The sequence below is a fragment of the Carassius auratus genome, chromosome 7, assembly GCF_003368295.1.
Source record: "Carassius auratus strain Wakin chromosome 7, ASM336829v1, whole genome shotgun sequence".
NCBI lineage: Eukaryota > Metazoa > Chordata > Actinopteri > Cypriniformes > Cyprinidae > Carassius > Carassius auratus.
The window spans coordinates 28059143-28084164 of NC_039249.1; the positions used below are offsets into that span (position 1 = coordinate 28059143).

Consider the following 25022-nt stretch of genomic DNA (forward strand, 5'->3'; position numbering starts at 1 on the left):
ATTAAGGCCATAATATTGACTCCAAAGTACGTAATACAAAATATATTTTGGGCTCTTTTTGTGGATTTTGAAGGCTGGAATTTTGTGATTGTCTATTAAAAATGCACCATTCAAAGCTTTAAAAGCTGACAGATAGCCAGTCAAGAGATGATCAAATTGTGTGATAGTGTTTCTTGGCACAGCTGCTGCATTTTTAACCACATGAAGCTTTTTAATCAAGCCTGCATGGTGTTTACTCGGTAATTCATTACAATAATCTAGGCTTAAGGTCATGGACACATTAATTCACGTCTCTTAAGTTAAGCCACATTTTGGAGTTGGAAAAAGGCTGTGCAAATTGGTGCAAAGATTGGAAATATGATTCATTACTGGTATTTGTGTTGTAAAAACGCCGTTCGAATTGGGCAACGTACTTGGTCAGGTCATAGTTTTCACTTTTTCTTCTATCAGTAATCTCAACAGTTCATTTGCGGTTACAAGACATCTTGAAAGTACCGTATATGTACTCAAGTGAGTTTTTAATGTGGCCAATGTTTAGACTGCCTAGAATCCTTTAGAGCTGATCAGCTGTACTGATTTCAGATAGATCGATGATTCGGTCAAGGATTGTACTGGCATTGAAAAATATTTAGCTGCTGCATTCATATAATACATACTTTCAGTTCTCTTTTAGATCATTGGTCAAAGCCAAAAGGGGGCAGCAAAGTAGAGGTATTGAAAAAACTCAAGCGACTTGAAATCAGAATCACTCTCATCAAAAGTTCAGTGCTGCCCTAGTTATTGTTTGTACCAAAAATCATACTGGTTTCTCATTTGAATTAGACAAATGGTTGATTGATATTAAGCCACTTCAAATTAAACATTAGGTTGGTTATTATAACTGAGAATAGATGTTGTGTTTATAAACATTGAGACTACTTCTCCCATTAATAAATGTAGATTTATTTTGATCTAAACAGCCATTTGCATTTTGATTGCAGGATGGGGATTATAGTCATAGATCTCAAAATCCTCTGCCTGGAAATCATCAATTCGTTCAACTTTGCGTTTGATCCTGAGTTTGGGGAATGGACGTGGCTCTCGACGAATCTGTGGATACAAGACAAGTGTCAGAATCATACTTTCTGCATATTTACACTGGAGTTTAACATGGACAGTATTTATGGGTGAAGGTGATAAAAGTCTAAATCTAAAAGGTCTTTGCACACCAAGTCTGAAATTCTAGTCTGAAGTTTTTGCTTGTTAAAAGATAAATACGACCTCATGTTGTGTTGATCATGTTTACACACTGCCTCCGAAACTTTCGCCCATCATAACTTCTGCGTTTTCACATTTGTAGCAAGCATTTTGATAGGAAACAATGATGAATATGAAAAAAATCGGTAAGAACGCAAACGAAAATTTCAGATGCAATGTGCAAGGACCTTAACACCTACAGAAATACCTGTAGGATCATGCATATAGTTTAATTTAAGCAACCTACCTGCTCCTTCAACGCCTCAATGTGATTGGTGTAGATGTGGGCGTCACCTAATGTATGCACAAAATCCCCAGGCTACAATAATAATAAATAAAAAAAAAAACACGATAAAAGAGGAGTACAAAGTTTGTTTAGTCCATGAAAAAATTTAATAAAATAGCATGATTGTAGACACTGAATGGTTAAATGGTCAGACAGTGAAATGTGTTCACCTTGAGTCCGGTGATGTGGGCGATCATGTAGGTGAGCAGGGCGTAGCTGGCGATGTTGAAGGGCACACCCAGACCGATATCACCAGAGCGCTGGTACAGCTGACACGATAACTCACCGTCAGACACGTAAAACTGACACAAGGCATGGCACGGGGGCAGCGCCATCAGAGGGAGGTCTGCCAACAACACATCCATCAGCATGCAGAAAAACACCGAGATCTGATACTGGACTGCATCTGGTTTATTACTGACCAAAACTACTTTAAATGTATTTCACACTTTTTAATCTTTAAATATACTTTTAGAATTTGTTTTTAGTTCAATGAAATACAGCTTAAGTAAAATGTTACATTAAAACTTTTTACTTTTTGAAGTGCTAAAGTTGCTATTGTGCTTAAAGTGAACACAAAATGAATTAAATTTGGAAATTGAAAAAAAGTTAAAAAATATAAATGTTAGATGAAAAGCTTAAGCTTAAAAGACAAATAAATGTGAAAATAAGAAACCTTGGAAACTAATTTGTTAAAAATGAAAAATATATATTTTAATACTTGAAGGCAACTAAACAAAATAAGTTTAAATACAAAAATGACAAACTTAAATTTAAATAAAAATGAATCTACATAATTAATATTTTAAGAAAAAGTCTCTAAGTGGCATTTCAGATTATTTTCTAAAATGAGCATTTTTCTCAGACTCCTGTGTTTATGTTCAGTTATATGACTTAAAAAAAAAAGAACGTATTAATTGCTATTAAAATGAAATCACTGAACTCACACAAAGAAGCCAGATAAAAAAAAAATAATAATTTTAGAAGAAAATTTCAAATGCCACTTAAGAGTCTTTACATCTGAACTCTTGTCAAAACGACAAAAGCACTTTACAAAATTACTAAAACGTACAATGAAAACTAAAATAAATGAATAAAAGGAAATCCAAAACATTTATGAATATCATCATAATAAATAAATAGCACTAAAGTAAGAGTGTTGGAGGGTCATGAAGTCAGTCGAGACCTTTAGGGTTCCACGCACACATGATGATCCTCCGGTCCTCTGGGTTCGACCGGATGGTGTCGATCACTTTCTGTAACTGGTCAACACCTTGCCCAGAGTAATCTTCATGGAGAGAAGACACCACAGATGAGCGCACCGTACATGCATTAAAAGAGAAGTGTTGGAAACCTACACCATATGCTCATCGCTGCCATCGTGTGTCGTGTCCATTGGCTGTACGTAAAGAAGGGCACTTACCAGTGTGCATGTCTTTGTATTCAGCTCCAAAGTGCCTCCACTGAAAGCCATACACGGGACCCAGATCTCCTTCCTCTCGATGCGTGAAGCCGCTCTTATCCAGAAACTCCCTTGAGCCATTAGCATCCCAGATCCTCACGCCCTTCTCCGACAGCTCTCTGGCGTTGGTTGAACCCTAAACTCAACGGAGAAGTGAGTTTAATAGACTAATTCAGTAAAAACGCACACTGGATAAAAACTTCTGGAAAATCTATCAATCAAGAGTTTATTGTCATGTGGACAGAAAACACAGTCACGCTCAACGAGGAAATCCTCTAGCAGCCAGAGACATACGAATAAGTACAAAAACATATTATAAAGTTACAACTGCTGATGCATGTACAGAAGTGTGAGTGCAATAAATCCTGCATGTATAGATATGTATGTGTATATATAGATATGCATGTGTATAAATATATAAATAAAGGTGAAATATATACAATGTTTACATGTAAATAGCCAATAATAATAATAAGGTATTTTAAGAGCATATGCATATAACCATATAAACATGAAGCGCGTTCATGCATGTAAAGTGTTATATTGGTGTATAAAGTGAGTAGTGTAATGTAAACAGACAAAAATGCATGGATTAATGTAACGTCGGGGACATACTAAACATAACAAATATCATAAAGTAGCAGTAGTAGTGTATTTTTATGTAATGCCATGTCAGCATCTCAAGCTATTTTCATCGCAAAAACCTATTTAAAAAAAATACAAGTATAACAAATACAATAACAACCAGCAAACAAACAACATGTTTTATTACACAATTTTTTGTTAATACAGGGTTTTGCACAGAAAATGAAAAAAAAAAATAAAAAATTCCAGGACTTTTCAAGCAGCACTTTTTTGGTTTTCAAGGACTGAAAGCAGAGATCATGTTAAGAGTAGGCACCTTTAAACAAAAATGCATGGGACAGTCTTGTGTGACCCATGCAACATCTGGTAGAAAAGAAAAGAAATATCACAAATAGTGTGGGGTATTTTTCTACCTTGATAAACCACAGCAGCTCCTCCAATATGCCTTTCCAGAAAACCCTTTTGGTGGTCAGCAGAGGAAACTGATCTGTGAAAGAGATTTGTAATTATAGATTAGTCCCATTTCAACATGAGAGTCTACAGAAGTGGTTGTGGTTGAACTATTTCCTTTAAGACAGACATGATCTACTAATGTACTAATGTCATTCACGCTTGCATTGCAATTGTTAATGTTTCTATACTCGGACACCTAACAGAAGTGACTTTTTATTCACATTTGCGTTGTTATCTGGTTTCCTTGTAAGCTTACACTTGACTTATTATCGTTTTTCCATGAACACAATGCCATCCAACTCATCTTCAGGGAAAGTTGCTAAAGGAAGCTCGAGTTGTTGATAAAAGAGGATGTGATGTCGTTGCGCGATGACGTCACCAAGACGCAAAACCGTCAATGCATCAAATCTCAGCAAATAAATAAATAACTACTTTTTATCATTTAGATTTGTTTGAAAATAATATAAATACATTATATTAGTTGTTGCTGTTGTTATGTTTTGCATGCTTTGAGACGTGCAATGTTTCCCTCTTCACATTATCTATGTGTGACGTTACGTTAACTGAATTAAGAAAAAACCTGCACAAATAAAAATAAAAAAACTGATCAACAATCGCAAGTCAACGGTGTACCGTAGCTTTGATAAATAAACAATTACTCGGTTATTATAATTAAATGGAACAATTGCAAAAGCAGCTATATTAATTAATGTGATGTGAAGACATGTTTGGTTTACTCTTTTTATGTAATTTAAGTGGAAAAATACATGCTGTTTTTAGTTTGAGTCACTAATAATGGCTAACGTTGAATTTGTTGCTAAGTGCTGACGGAAGAAACAAAAGTTGCTAGGGTAGAGTGGAAAGTTGTTAGATTTGGCGACAGAATAGCTGCTGGAGCTGACCTCTGAGGCTGTATCTGGCCTGTGTCCCGAACACAGAGATGACTCCGGTCCCGGTCCGGTCTCCTCTGCTCGCGCCGCGCTGCAGGACATACTCGACCAGACTCAGATACCCGCGCTCGTCACAGAACAGAGACACGTGCTGCTGCTCTCCGCGCGCGTCCGCAGACTCTGAGCCGTGGCCATTGGTCAGTTCCTCCGCGGTGCTGGACATCTTCTTCTGATAGAGATTATATTTAATTCTACACTCAAGTCTGAAACAGATGCACGGTTTATTATTCCCGCGAAACTGTTCGTCTTCTTCTCTCAGTTTTTTTGGCGGGTTACAGACAGTCAGCAGACAACAGCTGTATACCGCCACCTACGATACTGGAGAGTCTAAAATCATCTCTTCATTCATCTGTGTTTATAATGTCCCAATATGACCTGTTTCATATAACATTATTAAACTGAGTAGAAAGAAGAACTGTAATTTCTCTTTTCCATCCAGTTTTGATAATAACTCATTATTTTGATGATAATGAGGCACCAAAAATCCCTGGTACACCAGAGGGTCACAATGATAGTCGTGTGTGAGAGAAAATAATATTATATTCAACTTTTTAAATGGTGCCATAATACATTTCATGTTTATTTTCTCTCTCTCTCTCTCTCTCTCTCTCTCTCTCTCTCTCTCTCTCTCTCTCTCTATATATATATATATATATATATATATATATTATAGCTCCAGACTTTGTACATGACTGCAACACAGTTCATCCATGCAGAAAATCTGATGTTTTGTTTATTAATCAGGGGCCTGTGGTAAAATATCAGCATATTTCATATATTAGTATTTCTAAAATATCAATGTTTTGACATTTGTTATTTTTTTCCATAGAATAAAAAACAAATCATATTTGTGCATATAGCTAAATATTGACAAACTAATTTACAGTCAGTTATGCAATTAGACGCCACAAAGACATCCTACCAATGAGACAAATGTTGGTTCAGTAACGTTTAAATCTACACATTAAGAGAAATAAAAGGCTTATTTAAAATAATGAAAATAATAATTTAGTAAAAGTAAAAAAAAAAAAAAAAAAAGTTTAGGCCTGTTGAATCCCAAATTTTTCCCAGAAAAGAAAATATCCAAATAATTTGTCATTTGTAACTCTTTGAAATAATCCCTCAGTAATCCTTTTCATAATTGTTTTGGGAAAAGTGTGTGCAAAATTGTGTTTTATGGTAAGTCATAACTGTGACCTGTGGGATAATGTGTATAAATGAACATATTTCTGCAGTCAATTTATATACATACATATATATATATATATATATATATATAATAGTCCAGCTATTTTAAACTGTTTGATCATATTCTAGGGTTACTGTTATGCATTAAAAAAAACGTATAAAACACTGACAGTAATACTGAGATAAAAGACAAAAAAAAAAGAATCTACTTTTTTGTAACATATATAGAGTTTTTTATATTAATGCTACCAGTTTTACAACATCAATATTGTAACTTATTTGAACTTTTAATTTAGTGCAATATTTTACCATTGCAACATTTACATAGGCAATAAGTGTAATGTGAAGGACTGTAAATATTCAAAACAGTGGCTGCTGTCTGATCCGCTCTGCGCATGCGCGCATCACATGTTGCTGTGTTGTCATTGCCAGCGCCGCACACAGTTCGTGAAGGGCAGAAAGCGGCTGGATTAACGCTAGACTCGGACTGCATGGCAGGATGACATGCCCAGATAACACATGCACCACTGATTAAAACCAACTGTCACCGCATGCGTGCGTCAAAGCTGTCGATGTTCAGTCGCGTTTAGTGCGCTCAGAGATGGACGCACATCTGTGGGATCATCTCCAGGCTGGCAGCTCGGAGGTGGACTGGTGTGAGGGGAATTATCTCATTTATCCCGGAATAGCGGAGTTTTATAACACGGTGCGTCACTCTTCTTTGTTTAGCTGCAGTGTCACATTGTGTCACGCGCGCGTGAGCGGCTGCGATTGAACTCTGTAAACTTTAGGCTGTGCTTTTCTCGCATGCATTCGTCTAATACGATTCCTGTCTGTTTTCAGATAAGCAACGTGCTGTTCTTCGTGCTGCCTCCGATCCTCATGTGTCTGTTCCGTCAGTACGCCACGCACTTCAACAGTGGCATCTATCTGATCTGGACTCTGCTGGTGGTGGTTGGTGAGTTTCTTCTCTTGTTCTGCTCTTCAGATGTAGTTTGACTGACTCACAGGGACTTCTGGGTGCCGGAGCTCTTGTTTTTCAGCACCGTTAGCAGCTGGCAGTTTTGTGCAGTCCACTCTTTCTCCTTTTTGGGGTCTTCAGGAAATAGCTGAGCCGAGCAGGAAGGGCTACTGAAGGAAATAACATGATCTCAGAGAAAATAAATTAGTGTTAGATGGGAGAAACTCTTTAATATGAGAAGCATGCAATCAGAACATTCTGGTGTTCAGTATTACAGAACAACTGGAGAAAAAAAAAATACATATACGTATAAATGTGCATATATATATATGTGTGTGTGTGTGTTTATTTATATATACTAGGGCTGGCAATCGATTAAAATATTTAATCGCGATTAATCGCATAATTGTCATGAGTTAACTCATGATTAATCGCAACTTCATCGTGCATTTTTATCTGTTCTAAATGAACCTTAAATGAATAGTTTTCAAGATTTTAATAATCTAATCAACATGGGCATGGACAAATATGGATGCTTTCTGCAAATGCATGTTTATTATCAGTGAAACCATAGTCACAGAGCATGAAGACTAGACATGTTTCAGATGTCATAGATGCTTTTCAAAGAACTTCTTCATGTCTATTAGACACATGTAATAAGGACAGTTATTATTAAATTTATTTGTCTCTCTGTGCCCACATACTATATTTTCTGACACAGCTAAATTCTCAATAAAACACTTCACATATATATTACTTTTAAAATAGATTATAAAATATATTTAATATTATCTGTGTGTGTATGTCTGATTTTAGTTGATACTACTACTTTTTTTGTTTGTTTGTTTTTTTTCTGTCTTGTCTCTGCACAATTTGTTTATTTATTTTGGAAAATCATGCATAAAATATCCCCAGGGCCTGGCAGGTTTCACAGGTATAGTGTCCTGAGAAAGCACACCTGCTTGTGGGAAAACAAACGAGGGAGTGAGCAGCCAATCAGAAACACTCTCTGCCCTTCAATCATTCAGAGCAGCTGGCGTTGAGTCGGCTCTGCTCTGAATAACCACAACATTACAAATGTGAAACATTTCATGACCCAGGGTTAAAACGACCTTAACTCAGGGTTAAAAAAGAAATTAATCCTGGCTTAAGGACATTGTGAAGAGCTTCTTTCATTCATGGGATCCTTTGGTTCAGTTTACAGAAGGCTGCACAGACCACACTTCACTAACTCATCCGTGAGATGTGTTAATATTCACATGACCCAAGTGCATTCACGAACAAAGCTTAACATAGTTTAAACAAATGCAGATCTATGTCCCTCTCAGTTTTAGGTTTAGCAGAGCTGTGGTTCTCACGCTGGTGTTGCCTTCACTGCTTTCTGACAAACATCTTTTATATAGCTTTTTTCTTTCTACATACAATTTGGGGCATGTTGCTTCCTTCTCCTCCGTTAACAGTGAAGGGTAAGACAATCGCTTGTGAAACTGGTCTGTGCAAAACTGTGACTTCTACCCCAAAAACGGCTGGTGTATTTAAAGCAGCATGGGAAAGCAGCCAGCTCAGCACAAATGTCTCCAGAGTTTTTCTGCTCTGAAGGAAGCTGCTGACTTAATTAATCCAGGTGGGATTTTCAGAGTTTACACGGAAGCATGTTTAAGGAACTCTTTGAAGAGTTAAAGGGTTAGTTCATCGAAAAATGGGTGAACTATCCCTTTAAAATGAGATCTAATTAGCAAAATAGTGTTTGCTATTGAATAAATGGGGGCTCAGATATTGGCACAAGAAATAAAAACTTCTAAGAATATATTTCAGAATAAATTGTGAGTGGGTCTTGTCTGTGCTGAACTGAAGTCTGTGTTTTCCTCCTGGTTTATCACGCTCCTGTCATCCAGTCGTGATAGTAAAGCTATTATTAGATAGTGAAGTTATTATTTATGTTCGTGACTCATGCCACAAATGTGCTGAAGCATAATACTCAGTGGTTTGTTGCCTTATACAAAATGGTGATCATGCACTGTTTTTACAGTCGTGTGATTGTTGAAAAATAGCTTCCACAGCACAAGCCTGATTTCGTGAGCTGTATGTGAGGTTCACACACACACACACACACACACACACACACACTCACACACACACACACACACACACACACACACACTCTGTTTGCAGTGTGTTTGTAGTTCATGTGTGATAGCGAAGCAGCAGGAGTCTGCTCCTGATCTGTGGCTGTTTACCACAAACACAACATTTATCCATTATTTCTATTTTAAATCCAAAAATTGTTAATTAAAATGCTCTTTCAACATTGTGATTCTTTGTTTACACAGTACAGTAATACAATCTTTCATCAATTATACAATGCTTTTTACTTTTGCATGTACATTTAAAATTTTAAAGAACTTTTTACAAAATAAAACATATCCTCTAGGTTGGCTGTGAAACACAGTAGAGTTTAGTTATTAGAGCCCGACCGATATATCGGCCGGCCGATATTATCGGCCGATATGAGCTAATTGCATTTAAATCGGCATCGGCGTTTATAACGGCCGATGAAACATGAGAAACAGTCTCATATTCTTCACTCATGTTATGAGTGTTGCATAGTTTGCCCACCAGAGGGCGGTCTGCAGCTCCAGAGTTGCAACAGCGCCAGAAATCCACAAAGAAGAAAGCGATCAGCCAAGCCACCCAGGTGAGTCTGTCGTTCGTCATGTGAAATGATTGTAGATTTAGTTCATACACTGTATATAAAAACGGTGTGGTAGTTCTAGTTAACGGTCCTATCATTATCACTTCTAAATATTCTGTAACATCACTTACAGCCGCTAATGCATTGCTATATTAGATTAGCCACAAAGCTAATACCATGTTTATCAGTGGAAGAGCGCGAACGTTAATAAGAGGTCGAACTATAAAGTTAGCGTTTAGTGCTTATTCTATTGCGGCGTGTTTCCCACATAATGACCGCGTAATGGGCCTTTCACACAGGACGCGGTATGCACAGCGCTTGGCCGCTGGGTTTAGCGTTGCCCTTCAGATACAACGCGATTTGCCCTGCTCTGCGCTATGGCGTAGGCGGAGTTTTAAAAACTTTTAGCGGGAGCTCTTTCATAGTCTGTTGTTCCTCTTTTCGGTCAGCAGCAAACATGTATCTGTCCCGTTGTAAGAAGCGAGCGATAGCGCTAGTCCTGCTGATGAGAATTAAGAGAGAAGCAAGGAAGAAGAGGCTACCCTCAGGCCCAGGGAACAATTTGGTGAATTCAGGCTGGTTACGTTACTCTAACGCTAATATAGCTTCCTTTTTAGCAGGCCCCTTAAATGCTTGCTATTAACTTGTTTGAAGGTGGTTCTTCTCAAAATTGACAGCGGTGTGTTCATGGCACTAACGTTAACCATTTTGATTCAGACTGCACAAAGAGAAGAGGAGAAGATATACGGGTCCGTTGTGAATGTGTCTGTGAGAGCAAATATAGTGTAGTTACAGTAACTACAGTAGGTGCGTCAGAAATGATTAAATCAGAGGGGACATGTAAATAAATGTGAGCTGAACAAGCGCTTTTTTCTTTTCTTTTTTTTTTCTTACATATTGTTTCAAAGCAGCTTTACAGACATAACAGGAAAATGTTGAAATAATATTGTTAAATATAAGGAGGTTAATACCTATTGCTTGACAAATAAAAAAAAATATATATATTTCTCATTTTTGCCTATGTAGGAGATCCCTGTTTATTATTATTATAATTCTAATGATGACGAGTAATGATACATGGTGATATTATTAATACACATGCTTATTCTTTCTATGTCTCTCTTTCTGCCCTACAGATGGCTGAAAAAGGTGAATGATGTAGCAGCAAAAGTGTGGGACTACTTCTGCAAATACTTTAACTTTAACTTTAGTATTATAATTTATTTACAGTACACACACAGACTGTTAAAATCAGCTTCAACTGGAAGAAAGTAAAAGTGTTAAATGTTTAAAATCAGACTGTTTTTTGATCGTTAAAAAATATATACTTTTGATGTGCAATTGTTTAGTGATTGAGACCGTAATCTAAGGCTTTTTTTTACATAAATCCCTTCTGGAAAATGGTTTATACAGCCCACATACATAGAACAGGCAGATATTTTGCCATTGAATGTTATGTAAGTGCAGCTTATAGGAAATGGGTCTAATATCCAGTTTATTTTCAAAATCAAAATATCGGCTTATAAATCGGCTCTTTTCGAGTTAATATCGGCATCGGCCCCCAAAAATCCATATCGGTCGGGCTCTATTAGTTATATGCATTTATGGTGTCATTACTACATTTTTGTGTCAGTGCATGATCATATTTACTGCAAACAATGTGCTGTTACTTTAATTCAATGCGTGCAGCGCAGCAAAAAATAGACTTGGTGTGGAAACTATCTTTGTCCTGCTGCCGACGCACCACTCCTAAATGCCAGAGCACAACCGTGTGTGCTGTGTGAACTTGTGTGTGTAATGTGAACTTGGCATTATTATGTGTGTGTGCTGCAACTGTGTATGAGTGCACGGTCTTCAGGAAACCACACAAGCATTTATAAAAATACAGGTGCTGGTCATATAATTAGAATATCATCAAAAAGTTGATTTATTTCACTAATTCCGTTCAAAAAGTGAAACTTGTATATTCTATTATAACACAAGTTTAAACAACAAAACCCAAATATGGGGTGTGTGAATGTCAATATCAGTAATGTAGGGCAAATGCATGGATGTATGATGTATATGAGCGCAAGTGTTGAGTGTAACATAGAAGACAAATAAACTCAAATGTGCATCTGTGAAGAATGCTGGTGTCCCAAGCGAAGCATGGACTTGAACAGGTCGACCGAGCAGCGTTCAAGCTTCTAGCCACCGGAACCGAGCAGGACGACAGAGCAATAAGCTGACAACTGACAACTAAGGAAAATCCCAAATTCAGTATCTCAGAAAATTAGAATATTGTGAAAAGGTTCAATATTGAAGACACCTGGTGCCACACTCTAATCAGCTACAGTAATTAACTCAAAACACCTGCACAGGCCTTTAAATGGTCTCTCAGTCTAGTTCTGTAGGCTACACCATCATGGGGGAAGACTGCTGACTTGACAGTTGTCCAAAAGATGACCATTGACACCTTGCACAAGTAGGGCAAAACACAAAAGGTCACTGCAAAAGAGGCTGGCTGTTCACAGAGCTCTGTGTCCAAGCACATTAATAGAGAGGCGAAGGGAAGGAAAAGATGTGGTAGGAAAAAAAATGTACAAGCAATAGGGATAACACACCCTGGAGAGAATTGTGAAACAAAAAACATTCAAAAATGTGGGGGAGATTCACAAAGAGTGGACTGCAGCTGGGGTCAGTGATTCAATAACCACTACACACAGACGTATGCAAGACATGGGTTTCAGCTTCGCATTCCTTGTCAAGCCACTGTTGAACAACAGACAGCGTCTCGCTTCAAAAAGGACTGGACTGCTGCTGAGTGGTCGTAAGGCTACTGAACGATAGTGTAAGAGGAAGGAGGGCTGAGGTTTGAGCGTATGTTTTTTTTTATTTTTTTTTATACTATTCTATTCTTCATGCTTCCTGCTGCTGACCAACTTTATGGAGAAGCAGATTTCATTTTCCAACAGGACTTGGGACCTGTACACAGTGCCAAAGCTACCAGTACCTGGTTTAAGGACCATGGTATCCCTGTTCTTAATTGGCCAGCAAACTCGCCTGACCTTAACCCTATAGAAAATCAATGGGGTATTGTGAAGAGGAAGATGTGATATGCCAGACCCAAGAATGCAGAAGAGCTGAAGGCCACTATCAGAGCAACCTGGGCTCTCATAACACCTGAGCAGTGCCACAGACTGATCGACTCCATGCCACGCCGCATTGATGCAGTAATTCAGGCAAAAGGAGTCTCAACTAAGTATTGAGTGCTGTACATGTACATGTACATGTACTTTTCATTTTCATACTTTTTAGTTGGCCAAGATTTCTAAAAATCCTTTCTTTGAATTGGTCTTAAGTTATTTTCTAATTTTAAGGATTTTCCTTAGTTGTCAGTTATAATCTTAAAAATTAAAAGAAATAAACATTTGAAATAATGAATGAATATAATATACAAGTTTCACTTTTTGAATGGAATTAGTGAAATCTACTTTTTGATGATATTCTAATTATATGACCAGCGCCTGTATTTTACCTGCTTACTGTGTAAGGAATACTGCTGTTAAAAGGTTCTTATCCGATTAAAGTTTTGGCAAACCAAATGTTATTACACTTTTGTTCCTATACTTTTAAATGAAAAAAGTGCACAATACACTACTTTTGAATGCATTATTAGTTTTGTGTTTAACAATGCGATTATGTATGTATAATAATAAATTATAATTATTATTATAATAACTAAATTACAATAATGTAATTATTTGCGATAACATTTTTAATATATATATATATATATATATATATATATATATATATATATATATATATAATTTTTTTTTGTCTCTTTAGTGTTTTTCTTATGTACCAAATGCATATTAATGTGACCCAAATGAATCATGCAGGCTTCAAACCATGCAGACTTCTGTGTGTGATTGCTGTAATAATGCTGTGTTCTTCTTCAGGTATCGGCTCCACTTACTTCCATGCGACGCTGAGCTTCCTGGGGCAGATGCTGGACGAGCTGGCCATACTGTGGGTGCTCATGTGTGCCATCGGCATGTGGTTCCCCAAGAGATACCTGCCCAAGATGTTCCGCAGAGACAGGTGAGCTCGCAGATCCACACTGGAGAAAAAAACACTCAACTTAACTCAACTCAACTAGCAAACGACAACTTAAAAAGTTCATCTAATGATTAAAAGTCACTCTACTGAGTTTTAAAATATCTGTCAGATCAACTAAAGATTATTTTGCATTTATCAGCTTTGTTTATATTCAAAGCATAATAGGGATAGTATCTGTCTCTTAAAAGTGAAGGCAAACATTTATGCTGGTAGACAAAGGTTTTAAATCCAGAAGTTGTGAAGAGATGCACATATTCCTCAGCACACGATTCTCAAACATGATGAGGATCCACAAATGATAAATCAGTAAAAATACAAACTCTGAGCCATACTTGAGTATCTAAGGAAGGTAAACAAAACTTTCTCAAAACTTTTCCTTCACTTCTTCTCTAAACTACAGGGAGACCTTTTACATCACTATAAGGTTACAGTTAATAACAGAGCCCAAACTTAATATATATATATATCTCCAAACATATAAATTGCACATAATGCAGTTTTTTAATTAACTTAAATTATATTTGTTGTTGAAATATATATTCATTTACACAGTGGCTTTCATAACAGATTTATTTAAACGTGTTAAATAATTAGGCGAAGGCATCACTAAGAGATAAAGTAAAATATAATGAGTATATAAGTCTAATATTTTGAGAAATGCTCTTCATTCCTCTAGCAAATTACGAGCTGTATAGACACTGATGACTTGTCAGAGGTAAATAAATTGCCACATGATATTTTGTTTGCTAGCTGTTTTATTTACGTCTCTCCACGGTTTAAACAGATTACATGATGCACGAGATGTTCATTCATGTTTATTTCACGTTAAAACTAGTAGTAAAGTGGAAGGCATGCTTCCACAGTCAGAATTGAGGCTACTTTTTTTTTTTACACACTATGCATTTATTGTCCGAATTTCCTGATAAGATGGACAGAATTTGAAAGATGAGACTTTTGTTTCTATCAGTATATAAAACTGGAATTTTCCACTGGTGCAGTGGTTAAACCAATGTTGGATTTGTGTTTGTGTTTGACTAGATCGAGGTTCAAAATGGTCATCGGCGTCCTCTCAGGGATCACCACGTGTCTGGCCTTCATCAAGCCAGCGATAAACTCCATCTCTCTCATGACGCTGGGCATCCCGTGCACCGCTCTCCTCATCACGGAGCTGAAGAGGTCAGAGCTGTACAAACACATGCACTTCAGTCCTCTAGTGCTTTCCATGTTATCGCATTACGTATTCATTCCTGACTGTGTTCGACTGAAATCACTGTGACAGCTCACGCTATATAGATGTCTCTCTCTCTATATGGCCTTGTTTCTGTCATTTAAATTTAATGTAATGGATAGGAAATCCTATGAAGTAGAGCTAAGTAAAACAAGCTGTGCCTAAAGTTAACTTTAATTCCAGTGGCTTGATGAAGAGAGGTGTATTTTAAAAAGAGTGCTTATTATGGAAATAATATGCTTTAAAAGAATATACTCAAGTGCAAACTGAATGTAATGTCTTCAGACACTTAAATACAGTTCAATGAAATGAAGTATAGATTAAGTTTATGTTACATGCAATTAGCAGAACATTAGAGTGATTTCCGACCCATTTAAGTAGGATTTAATATGTAACTGTCTTTGAAATAAGGTTAAAATGCGGCTGAATGCACTGACATGCATTTGTGGTGAACTAAAAACTACTTTAATAGTATGTCGTGTGTGTGTGTGTGTGTGTGTGTGTTTGTGTGTGTATATAATTATTTTGTAAGTACACATTTGTAATGTTAAAAAATTAAAGAACACACTACAGTCAAAAACACACTACAGTTAAAATTATAATGAAATACTTGATGTGCTTTAGTTTGTTAATATACGTAAATGCACTTCTTTAAAAGTGTTACGAAATATTATTAAGATAAAATTATTCAAATGAACTTAAATGTAAAGTGAAATTTGGTAACACATTATTTTATGGTGTTCTTTTTCTACTTACTATTATAATAACAATGAATTACAAATAACCCTAAGCCAAACACTAACCCTAGTAAGTACATGTAGTTAATTAATATTACTCCGTACTTTAATGTATAATTACACTGTAACAAGAACACCTTAAAATACAGTGCAGCCTAAAATTGTATTTGACATTATTACAAAGTGCACTTAAAGTGTACTGAAGTCTGTTAAGAAACAGTCATGAAAGCGTCACCTAAGAGGCCTTTTAATAATTTTTTTATTGCATTATCTAAATATAAGTTTGTGTACAGGAAGTACATATTTTCAAACTGTCAGTTAAACTTATGGCATTTACTGATGGATAAAGAATTGTTGCTTAATTTCAAATAAATAGATTATGATCCACAAATAAATGTTTCAAAATGTGATTCACAAATGAATGCCATGCCAAGTTGTATGGATTTCATTCCATTTATTTGTCAAAATGTTTCATTTGTGTTAACCTCTTCACATTTATTTGTGAATCATGATCTATTTATTGTGAATTAAGCAACGATTCTAGCCACACAGATGAGTCATTCTCTCAAGAAACCCTTGTAGGTAGTTTTAAGTCGAACCAAGCAGGCTTATCAATGGCTTCCTGAAAGCAAGATGTGCTTCTGTGATGTTCATGATAGTGTATCTCTCTGCGTTCAGTCCAGTTATCTCACAGCAAACCATGTGTGTGTGTAGTTTGAGTTTGTTGTTTGATTATTTGCCGTGGATCACAGTGTGACTAACAACACGGAGCACAAAGTTCAACTTATCTGTTTACAGGAAGTGAAACGGTGTGTGTGTGTGTGTGTGCATATACTTGACCCTGGACCACAAAGCCAGGCATAGGGGTAAATAAAAAAAAAAATGTAGATTCATATATCATCTGAAAGCTGAATAAATAATATTTCAACTGATGTATGGTGTGGTAGGATTGTACAATATTTGTTGGAGATACAACTGTTTGAAAATCTGGAATCTGAGGATGCAAAAAAAAAACTGAGAAAATCATCTTTAAAGTTGTCCAAATGAAGTTTTTAGCAATGCAAATTACATTTTGATATATTTACAGTAGGAAATTTACAAAATATCTTCATGGAACATGAACTTTACTTAATATCCTAATGATTTTGGCATAAGAGAAAAAATTATAATTTTGACCCATACAATGTTTTTTTGGCTTTTGCTACAAATATACCTATTTATATATACAGGTGGGAAATTGTCTTTGACATACAGGTGCATCTCAATAAATTTGAATGTTCATTTATTTCTGGAATTCAACTCAAATTGTGAAACTTTTCCTCGACATTCTAATTTATTGAGAAGCACTTGTATATATGAATGTCTACTGTGTTTAAGATTGTGTTATTAATGTCAAGATACAACACACAACAGGAGGTTTTCATGCAGTAAAATTTGTAACAAGTTAAGTTTCAATACAAGTGGCTTTAAAGTATATTTTACTTAATCATAAATGCTTGTCAGTACATTCAGCAGCACTTACCCATATTTAAAAAAAGACAATAGAAGAACATTTTGAAATAACAGAGATGTACTTAAGTCCCAGAAACACTCTTAAGCTCAGTGAATTACAATTAATGTACAATTAAACTATAAAACATTAAGATTTAATTGCAATTTAGTGCAGTCGCATGTTTAATGTATATTATTTCCATAGTAAGTATTCTGTTTAAGAAGAACTGAGAAATTACAAACACTTTTAGAGCAAAACAAGGCTTTTTCGTTCTCAGTTTGTCGGAGTAACAGTTTGCACTTCCTGTAGTGTTTCACTTCCTGTCTCTCTCTCTCTCTCTCTCTCTTCCTCCTGTGCAAGCCCTACATCATTGTTTTCATCACTCAAATGATTTAACATTTTTATTGTAGAGTATATTTTAAAAGCGTTTTCATTAGAGCACTAATCAATAGTATTTAAGTATTACTTATACCGTATACAATTACAGTATTCATATTTTGAATTAGCTTTTATATTTTCATTTTTCTATTTACATTAAAATTTTAGTAATTGTATTATGTGTTTTATTTATCTTTATTAGTTGTGTGTTTATATATATATATATATATATATATATATATATATATATATATATATATATATATATATATATATATATATAAACATTTGTTTTTATTTTATTTAGTGGTCAACATTTCTAATTTAAGTTTTTGTTGTTGTTGCTTATTCAAGTTTTTCCAAGTAATATTTTACATTTTTATATAACATGTAAATAAATAAAAAAGTATTAATTATACTGTATACAGTTACAGTTTTGAAATTTTCAATTATTTTATATTTTAACTTTTCTATTTAAATTTAAATATTAGTAATTTTATTATGTGTTTTTATTATCTTTATTAGTTTATATATATATATATATATATATATATATATATATATATATATATATATAAAACACAAAACAACTAAAACTCTAGCTGTAATGAAAATTGAAAATATAACAAAGATTCAAAATATTAATACAAATTTTCATAGTATTTCAATTATAAAGTAACCGATAGTTTTTTTAATATTTTGAATCTTTTTATTGTTATATTTTCTGTATTCATTATAATTTAAAAGTTTTAGTGCTTTTGTTGTGTGTTTTATTAAAAATTGTATTTTCAGTTGTAGTCCTCATATGTATTTAGTTATCTATTGTGTAGTTATTAGAACTGCATTGAGAAGTTAAACTAAATAAAGATGAGCATTGTTGGTTTGGCAATACGCTGGAATTAAATAACTTAATAGAAACTTAAGCTTTTATTTCAGTTCAGTTTTTATTTTATTTCAAGTCAAATATATATTATTTAATATAGTAAATATTTTTATTTTATTTTATTGACACCTGATGAGTTGTGTGTGTGTAGGTGTGATAACCTGCGTGTGTTTAAGCTGGGTCTGCTCTCGGGTCTGTGGTGGACTCTGGCGCTCATGTGCTGGATCAGTGATCGTATTTTCTGTGAGATGTGGTCATCTGTCAACTTCCCGTATCTACACTGTGTCTGGTAATCAAGTGCACTCAACATACAGCATCTAGTGAACACATTGGTTTTAATTGCTTTTGTGACTCCTGTGATATTATCCTCTCTTCGTGTTCCCTCTGTGTGTGTGTGTGTGTGTGTGTGTGTGTGTGTGTTCAGGCATATCCTCATCTGTCTGGCGTCTTATCTGGGATGTGTGTGTTTTGCGTATTTCGACGCGGCGTCAGAGGCTCCGGAGCAGGGGCCCGTCATCAAATTCTGGCCCAGCGAGAAATGGGCTTTCATCGGGGTGCCATACGTCACTCTTCTGTGTGTGCACAGGAAGTCCTCTGTGAAGGTGACTTGAGCGGTGCTCACTAAGGTATCCGACTACTCTTCAGTGCACTTTGTCATGGACTTTCACACGAAGGAGAATCCTGCCTTTGTGTGTGGTTTTGTCTTTGGGGAAGGATGACGTCAATCAGTGTTATTCATCACAAAATCAGCTTTCAGTTTACTTTCGAGGGGAAGACGTGTGATTTCATGGTTTAACGTTACACAGGGTTTCACTTACGGTCAGAAGTTTTGGAATTATAAAGATTTGTATGTTTTTGAAAGAAGTCTCTTCTGCTCACCAAAGCTGCATTCTTTTGATAAAAAATGCAGTAAAACAGTAATATTGTGAAATATCATTAATATAAAAATATCATTACATTTTTGGGTAATTAATAAAAAAATACTTTTAGTAAGCAAGGATGCATTAAATGACACTAAGGACTTTTATTACGTTAAACTTTTTTTTTATAATACATGCTGTTCTATTCATCAAAGAATCCTGAATAATAACCTATAATTAACTGAGCAGCAAATCTGCATATTATACTGATTTCTGAAGATCATGTGACTCTGAAGACTGCAGTAATGATGCTGAAAATACAACGCTGCATCACAGAAATAAATTAGATTTTATAATATATTATAGTAGAGAACAATTATATTAAATTGTAATAATATTTTCTGTAAATCTGATCAGGAATAAGAGACTCGGTGAGCATAAGAGACTTATTTCAAAGCTTTCCAAACCTTACCACATATAAAAACACAATAGGAGGGGCACTTTTAAAATACACGTTCACACCAGCAATTGAGCTTGAAATCAAATATGAGGATTTAGTTTATTTGTGCATTAAAACTGTGGAAAGGTTCATTTAATCTGCTCCTGTAATGAAGCAGCTCAGCCACAGATGAGTGTGTTAACACAAAGCATCGTATTTCACAGTAGTACTATGAAGTTGCCTTTTTTTTGCCAACACTGTATGGATTTCAAATGAAAAGCTGCACCAAGTGATTTCTGGCTAACATAAGAAAGGTGTTGAATTTTACACTGACACCTGTTGGTGTGAACACAATGGAAATGTTTTCACTAATTGCATGCGTTGAGTAATTTTGATATGGAGGATCTCATGTGAAGGTACATCATTTTAAGTACTATTGATTTATTTTAAGTGGGAAAAATGACTTTTAAGACACACAATCATCTCCAGTGTCAGGGAAAACACTGAGGTTGTTTTTTCCCCAGCCATACTGAGTTATGACGTCTATATTTAACGCAGCATAAACTGGACTGTGTTGCACGACTGTGAAATCAATGCAGTGTATTTGACTGATTTTAAAACACTGCACGACAATAGTTTCCTGAACTGAATGTATAGGAAATCTCCCTTGAGAGAGAAAGTTGGTCCTTGCTTTTCTGAATGTCATCACACAATAATGTTGATATAAAGCCTAACACTTTCTCTTTTTCTTCCTTAGTTTAGTTCTTTAGGCTTTTTGCGGTTTGTATCTTCATTTGTCAAAGAACAAATTGCCTTTGGTCATTGCAAGAACCAAAAACCTTATGTATAGTATGCAATAAAAACACAGATTCAGCTGTGGTTTGTACATTAATGACACTTTCATGCTGCTTTCTTCCGATGCCACAAAAATGCATCAGTGTTTTAAAGAGAAACTGACCATCAGCTGAGTTTCGTAATGCTTCGCCACTTGTCCAGAGCTGTAGTTTTCTAAAGCAGTGTGATTCTTGTGTAACTTTCTGCTCATGCAATGCAAAATGTGTACTGTAAGCCAATGCAATGGCTATAACATGTGTGTGTGTGTGCGAGAGAAAGTGTGTGTGTGTTTGTTTCTGCTACATTGAGGATAGTAAAACATGACATTTTTAACCTATGAGGGAAAAACTGATTAAAAATAGTGAATGATGTTCATCTGTCCCCCGGACCCAGATGCAACAAAGGGACCAAGTATACAAAGACTATTTATTTTGTGACTTCTTTAATAATTTTATAACTACCACTAAATAATGGTTTTGTAACCGAATGAGTTTGATTGTATTTTTACACCTTATTTAATAAAAACATGCTGCGAATTAACACGATTGAACAGCGCATGATGTCTTTCTTAAGCACCTAACCCTTCTAAAACACTTGCTAACATTTCTGAACGTATTGATGCTGTGGTTGTGAACGGCTGCATGGAATGTGTTTATATTTGCAGTAGACATCTTCTAGCCTGTCCGGTTGTACAACAGCCTATTTAAGCATTATTTCTAATAAGTCAAGTTCATATACAATTTATTTGTCTACATGCAAAAAATATTTAAAGGAATAGTTCACTTAAAAATGAAAAATTGCTGAAAATGTGCTCAGCCATCGAGATGTAGATGAGTTTGGAGAAATGTAGCATTGCATCACCAGTGGATGCTCTGCAGTGAATGCGTGCCGTCAGAATGAGAGTCCAGACAGCTGATAAAAACATCACAATAATCCACACCAATCGAATCAAAAGCTGCTTGTTTGTAAGGAATAAATCCATCATTAAGGCTTTTTTTAATTTCAGATAAGAGTCTTCTATCCATAATAAAGCTTTCTCCAGTGAAGAAGTCTGAATCAGGAGAGAAATCTGCCAGAAGCAGCAGTTTAAAGGTTAAAACATCTTAATGACTGACTGGAGTGGTGTGGATTGTTTGTGGATTATTGTGATGTTTGTATCAGCTGTTTGGACTCTCATTCTGACGGCACCCATTCACTTCCATTGGTGAGCAAGTGATGCAATGCTACATTTCTCCATATCTAATGAAGAAACAAACTCATCTACATCTTGGATGACCTGAGAATGGATAAAGGTTTAGCTTTTTTTTTTATTATTATTATTTTTGGGTGAAGTGCATCAGGAAAAATAACGTTGAAATATTAAAACTAAGCATACATTTCAGAAAGGTTTAATATTTTTCAGCTGCCATAAAATATGCAATGTTTTAGAATTACAGTGTGTTGTGGTACAACAAAATACATGTGCAAAATACAAAATTAAATCCCAGTAAGACAAAGACATAAAAATAAAAATAAAGTGAACCACGTTATTGTAACAATAGAAATTACACAGTAAAAAAAATAAATAAACAAACTTGTTTTCAAAACTAAAAGCACCAAAAACTAGACGAACATCTAGATGAAATGCTATGATGTTATGATGATAACACATTAAGCTGGAGAATGATGCATTATGGGGATGTTTTTCTCTGGAGTCTCTCCCAGACAGCGGCTCTGTGTTCAGCTGTGAGGCAGGGCTTCAGGAGCGTCTCGATGCTCTCCGCTCTTCTTCTGAAACGCTCTCGGTCTCTGGCCATCTGCATCCAGCAAGAGCCGTCCCTCGCAGCCCTGCTCGCGAAACTCCACACCAGCAGGGGGCGCACCGTCACCTGATCACTGAAACACACCTGCCAGAACACAAACACAGGCCTGTTATCAGAGGGGAGCGCGCGCACACACACACACACACACCAACACACGAGTTTCTGTTCAAACCCTGACCTTGAGTCACATGACATCCAGGATGATTATATCTGCTGACTAAACCCTGACACATTCACTGACTTTGTCTTATGAACCTTTTCTTTCTGGCCTGTTGCTCAATCTTGCATCACTTTTGCCAAAAGCTTTCTTTCTTTTTTTTGTGTAAAGGATTATAACTCACAATACCAAAAACTTTTTTAAATTCAATTCGGTTTGTCTTCTCTATACATCTACAATTTTGTTTCTTTAGTTTTATTGTTCACCTAACGATTAAAATTGTTTACCTTTAATTGAAATAGAGCTGTAATAAAATATTTATATATTTTACAAATTAGAAATATAGCCCTGAAAAACTGAAGGACTTTAAAAAAAAAAAAAAAAAAAAAAAAAAAAAAAAAAGACTAATAAAATGACTAATACTTACGCTAAAATACAAATCTAAATGATAATATATAATATGATAACGTCATAATTTAATGAAAATGTGCTGTCAAACGATTTATCACATCCAAAATTGCGATTAATCATTTGACACCACTGATATATAAAATATAATATGAAAGGAAATGTGTGTACCTTCTTGCGGCCCTCCTTTGAGTTTGTCTGTGGATTTGGCTCGCTCTCCTCTGATCTCATCGCTGCTGGAGCGAGAGTTTGCTGCTTTTGCTTGGTGTTTGTTCTGGAGCTGATGGACGAGCAGAAACTCAGAGGGTTGTAGGGGTCACCGCTGTTGAGAAACGATTCCCAAAGCTCACGACTCTCTGCAGAGTCTCCTTCATCATCATCATCATCATCTGACCATTCAGAGTCGTCCTCCTCCTCCGTCTCAGAGTCCTCCTCCTCGGTTTCTTCATCAGACTCCCATTCAGAGAGCCTGGCTTCATCATCTTCCTCTTCCTCCGAGTCAATCGCTGATGATTCCCGCTCATCATCATCAGACTCCAGAAAGACTTTCATCTCCGGATCCCTCCTCTCCGAAGCTCCTTCGCTGATCTCGCCTCCAGGCCTCTCCGAGACCTCGGCGCCGCTCTTCTTCATCTCGCCGCTCATGGTCATGGTTTTCCCCACACAAATGCAGAAAAACTTCATCTTGGAGCGGAGGAGCTGTGTCACACCGGTGCAGAAGTCCACGACTCTCTGGACGAGCTGCCACATACAGAGCCTGATCTTCACGATGGACGTTCTGCCACGAGGATCTCCAGGTGAACCGGACGAGAGCTCAGGACTCATCTTGGACTGCATCGACAGACCTTTCTGAGGTAAACCGCAATCATACAGCAGTGGATGATGTGGAGAAATGGTGAATGGTGCCATAATCACACTCAATCTGTTAAAAAACAAATAAAAAAATGACGTTAAAATACATGTATTTTAGATTATATGTGACCTTAGACCACAAAACAAGTCATAAGTAGCTCAGGTATATTTGTAGCAACAGACAACAATACAGTCAACAACAACAGTAGGATATATTCTTTACCAATTGGCTACCATAACTATATCAAAACTTAATTTTTGATTAGTAATATGCATTGCTAAGAACTTCATTTGGGTAACTTTAAAGGCGACTTTCTTAATTTTATTTTATTCCACTCCCTTATTTTTAATTATTGGTTTAGGGTTACTTGCATGTAATTATGTATAATCGTATTGTAAGTATAATAGTAATAATAGTAATGACATGTAACTTGTGTAACAAAGACAAAAAAAAAAGTAAAGTGTTAGCTACATTTTCCAAAGTAACTTCTCACGGACTATGAGCTGTTTTATGACTGTGACACATAACAATGTGACGAGCATTACTCTGTTTACTAGCAACACAAACACCCGCGGTTACCATGGTATTACCATGTTTACTGTATTCAAATTAGGATTTTTGGACAAATTAATCAGCGTAACCACTAAACTTAAAGAATTACTTAAAGAATTACTTCGACGTCCTATACACATATTCAATTGTTCAATATATCTCGATTTTACACTCTTACCTTCGAGAGTTTGCTCAGCCTGTCGCTTGGCAGTCGCTCCAGTGAAGGTTTGGTTTTTCAATGATGCTAACGTACTCAAAAACAACGCTGTTTGAGAAATAAGACGACTTCAGTCCGAAAATATACTCCATAATCGTTTTGCTCATCAACATGTCGCGCTGGGCTCGTGTTTCTCGTATATCATTCTTCTGTGTCGTAAATAGAAATGTCGTTGTGAGTGACGGCGAGTGCTTATATAGGATGCGATGACGTTACAATGCGTGGGCGGGACTTACTCCTACGTCTACGCCGTACTGGGAAAACA

The 25022-nt window shown here is 35.9% G+C and overlaps 3 protein-coding genes across 3 annotated transcripts; 1 reads left to right on the plus strand and 2 right to left on the minus strand.

The window, feature by feature from the left end:
* Nucleotides 1–921: 921 nt before the first annotated feature.
* tyms (thymidylate synthetase) lies at nucleotides 922–5243 on the minus strand. Its single transcript, XM_026268306.1, has 7 exons — nucleotides 4925–5243; nucleotides 3983–4056; nucleotides 2946–3120; nucleotides 2709–2810; nucleotides 1693–1868; nucleotides 1484–1555; nucleotides 922–1089 (listed from the first exon to the last, which is right to left on the minus strand). Exons 1-7 carry the CDS (start codon nucleotides 5133–5135, stop codon nucleotides 952–954), a joined length of 948 nt encoding a protein of 315 aa, XP_026124091.1. The 5' UTR covers nucleotides 5136–5243; the 3' UTR covers nucleotides 922–951.
* Nucleotides 5244–6561: 1318 nt separating this feature from the next.
* On the plus strand, nucleotides 6562–21313 carry acer2 (alkaline ceramidase 2). Its single transcript, XM_026268307.1, has 6 exons — nucleotides 6562–6866; nucleotides 7004–7118; nucleotides 13758–13899; nucleotides 14956–15093; nucleotides 18787–18924; nucleotides 19060–21313. The coding sequence occupies exons 1-6, from the start codon at nucleotides 6762–6764 to the stop codon at nucleotides 19244–19246; spliced, it is 825 nt and encodes a 274-aa protein (XP_026124092.1). The 5' UTR covers nucleotides 6562–6761; the 3' UTR covers nucleotides 19247–21313.
* An 827-nt stretch (nucleotides 21314–22140) lies between these two features.
* ppp1r15a (protein phosphatase 1, regulatory subunit 15A) lies at nucleotides 22141–24919 on the minus strand. Its single transcript, XM_026268308.1, has 3 exons — nucleotides 24719–24919; nucleotides 23307–24057; nucleotides 22141–22654 (listed from the first exon to the last, which is right to left on the minus strand). The coding sequence occupies exons 2-3, from the start codon at nucleotides 24042–24044 to the stop codon at nucleotides 22439–22441; spliced, it is 954 nt and encodes a 317-aa protein (XP_026124093.1). The 5' UTR covers nucleotides 24045–24057; nucleotides 24719–24919; the 3' UTR covers nucleotides 22141–22438.
* Nucleotides 24920–25022: the final 103 nt, after the last annotated feature.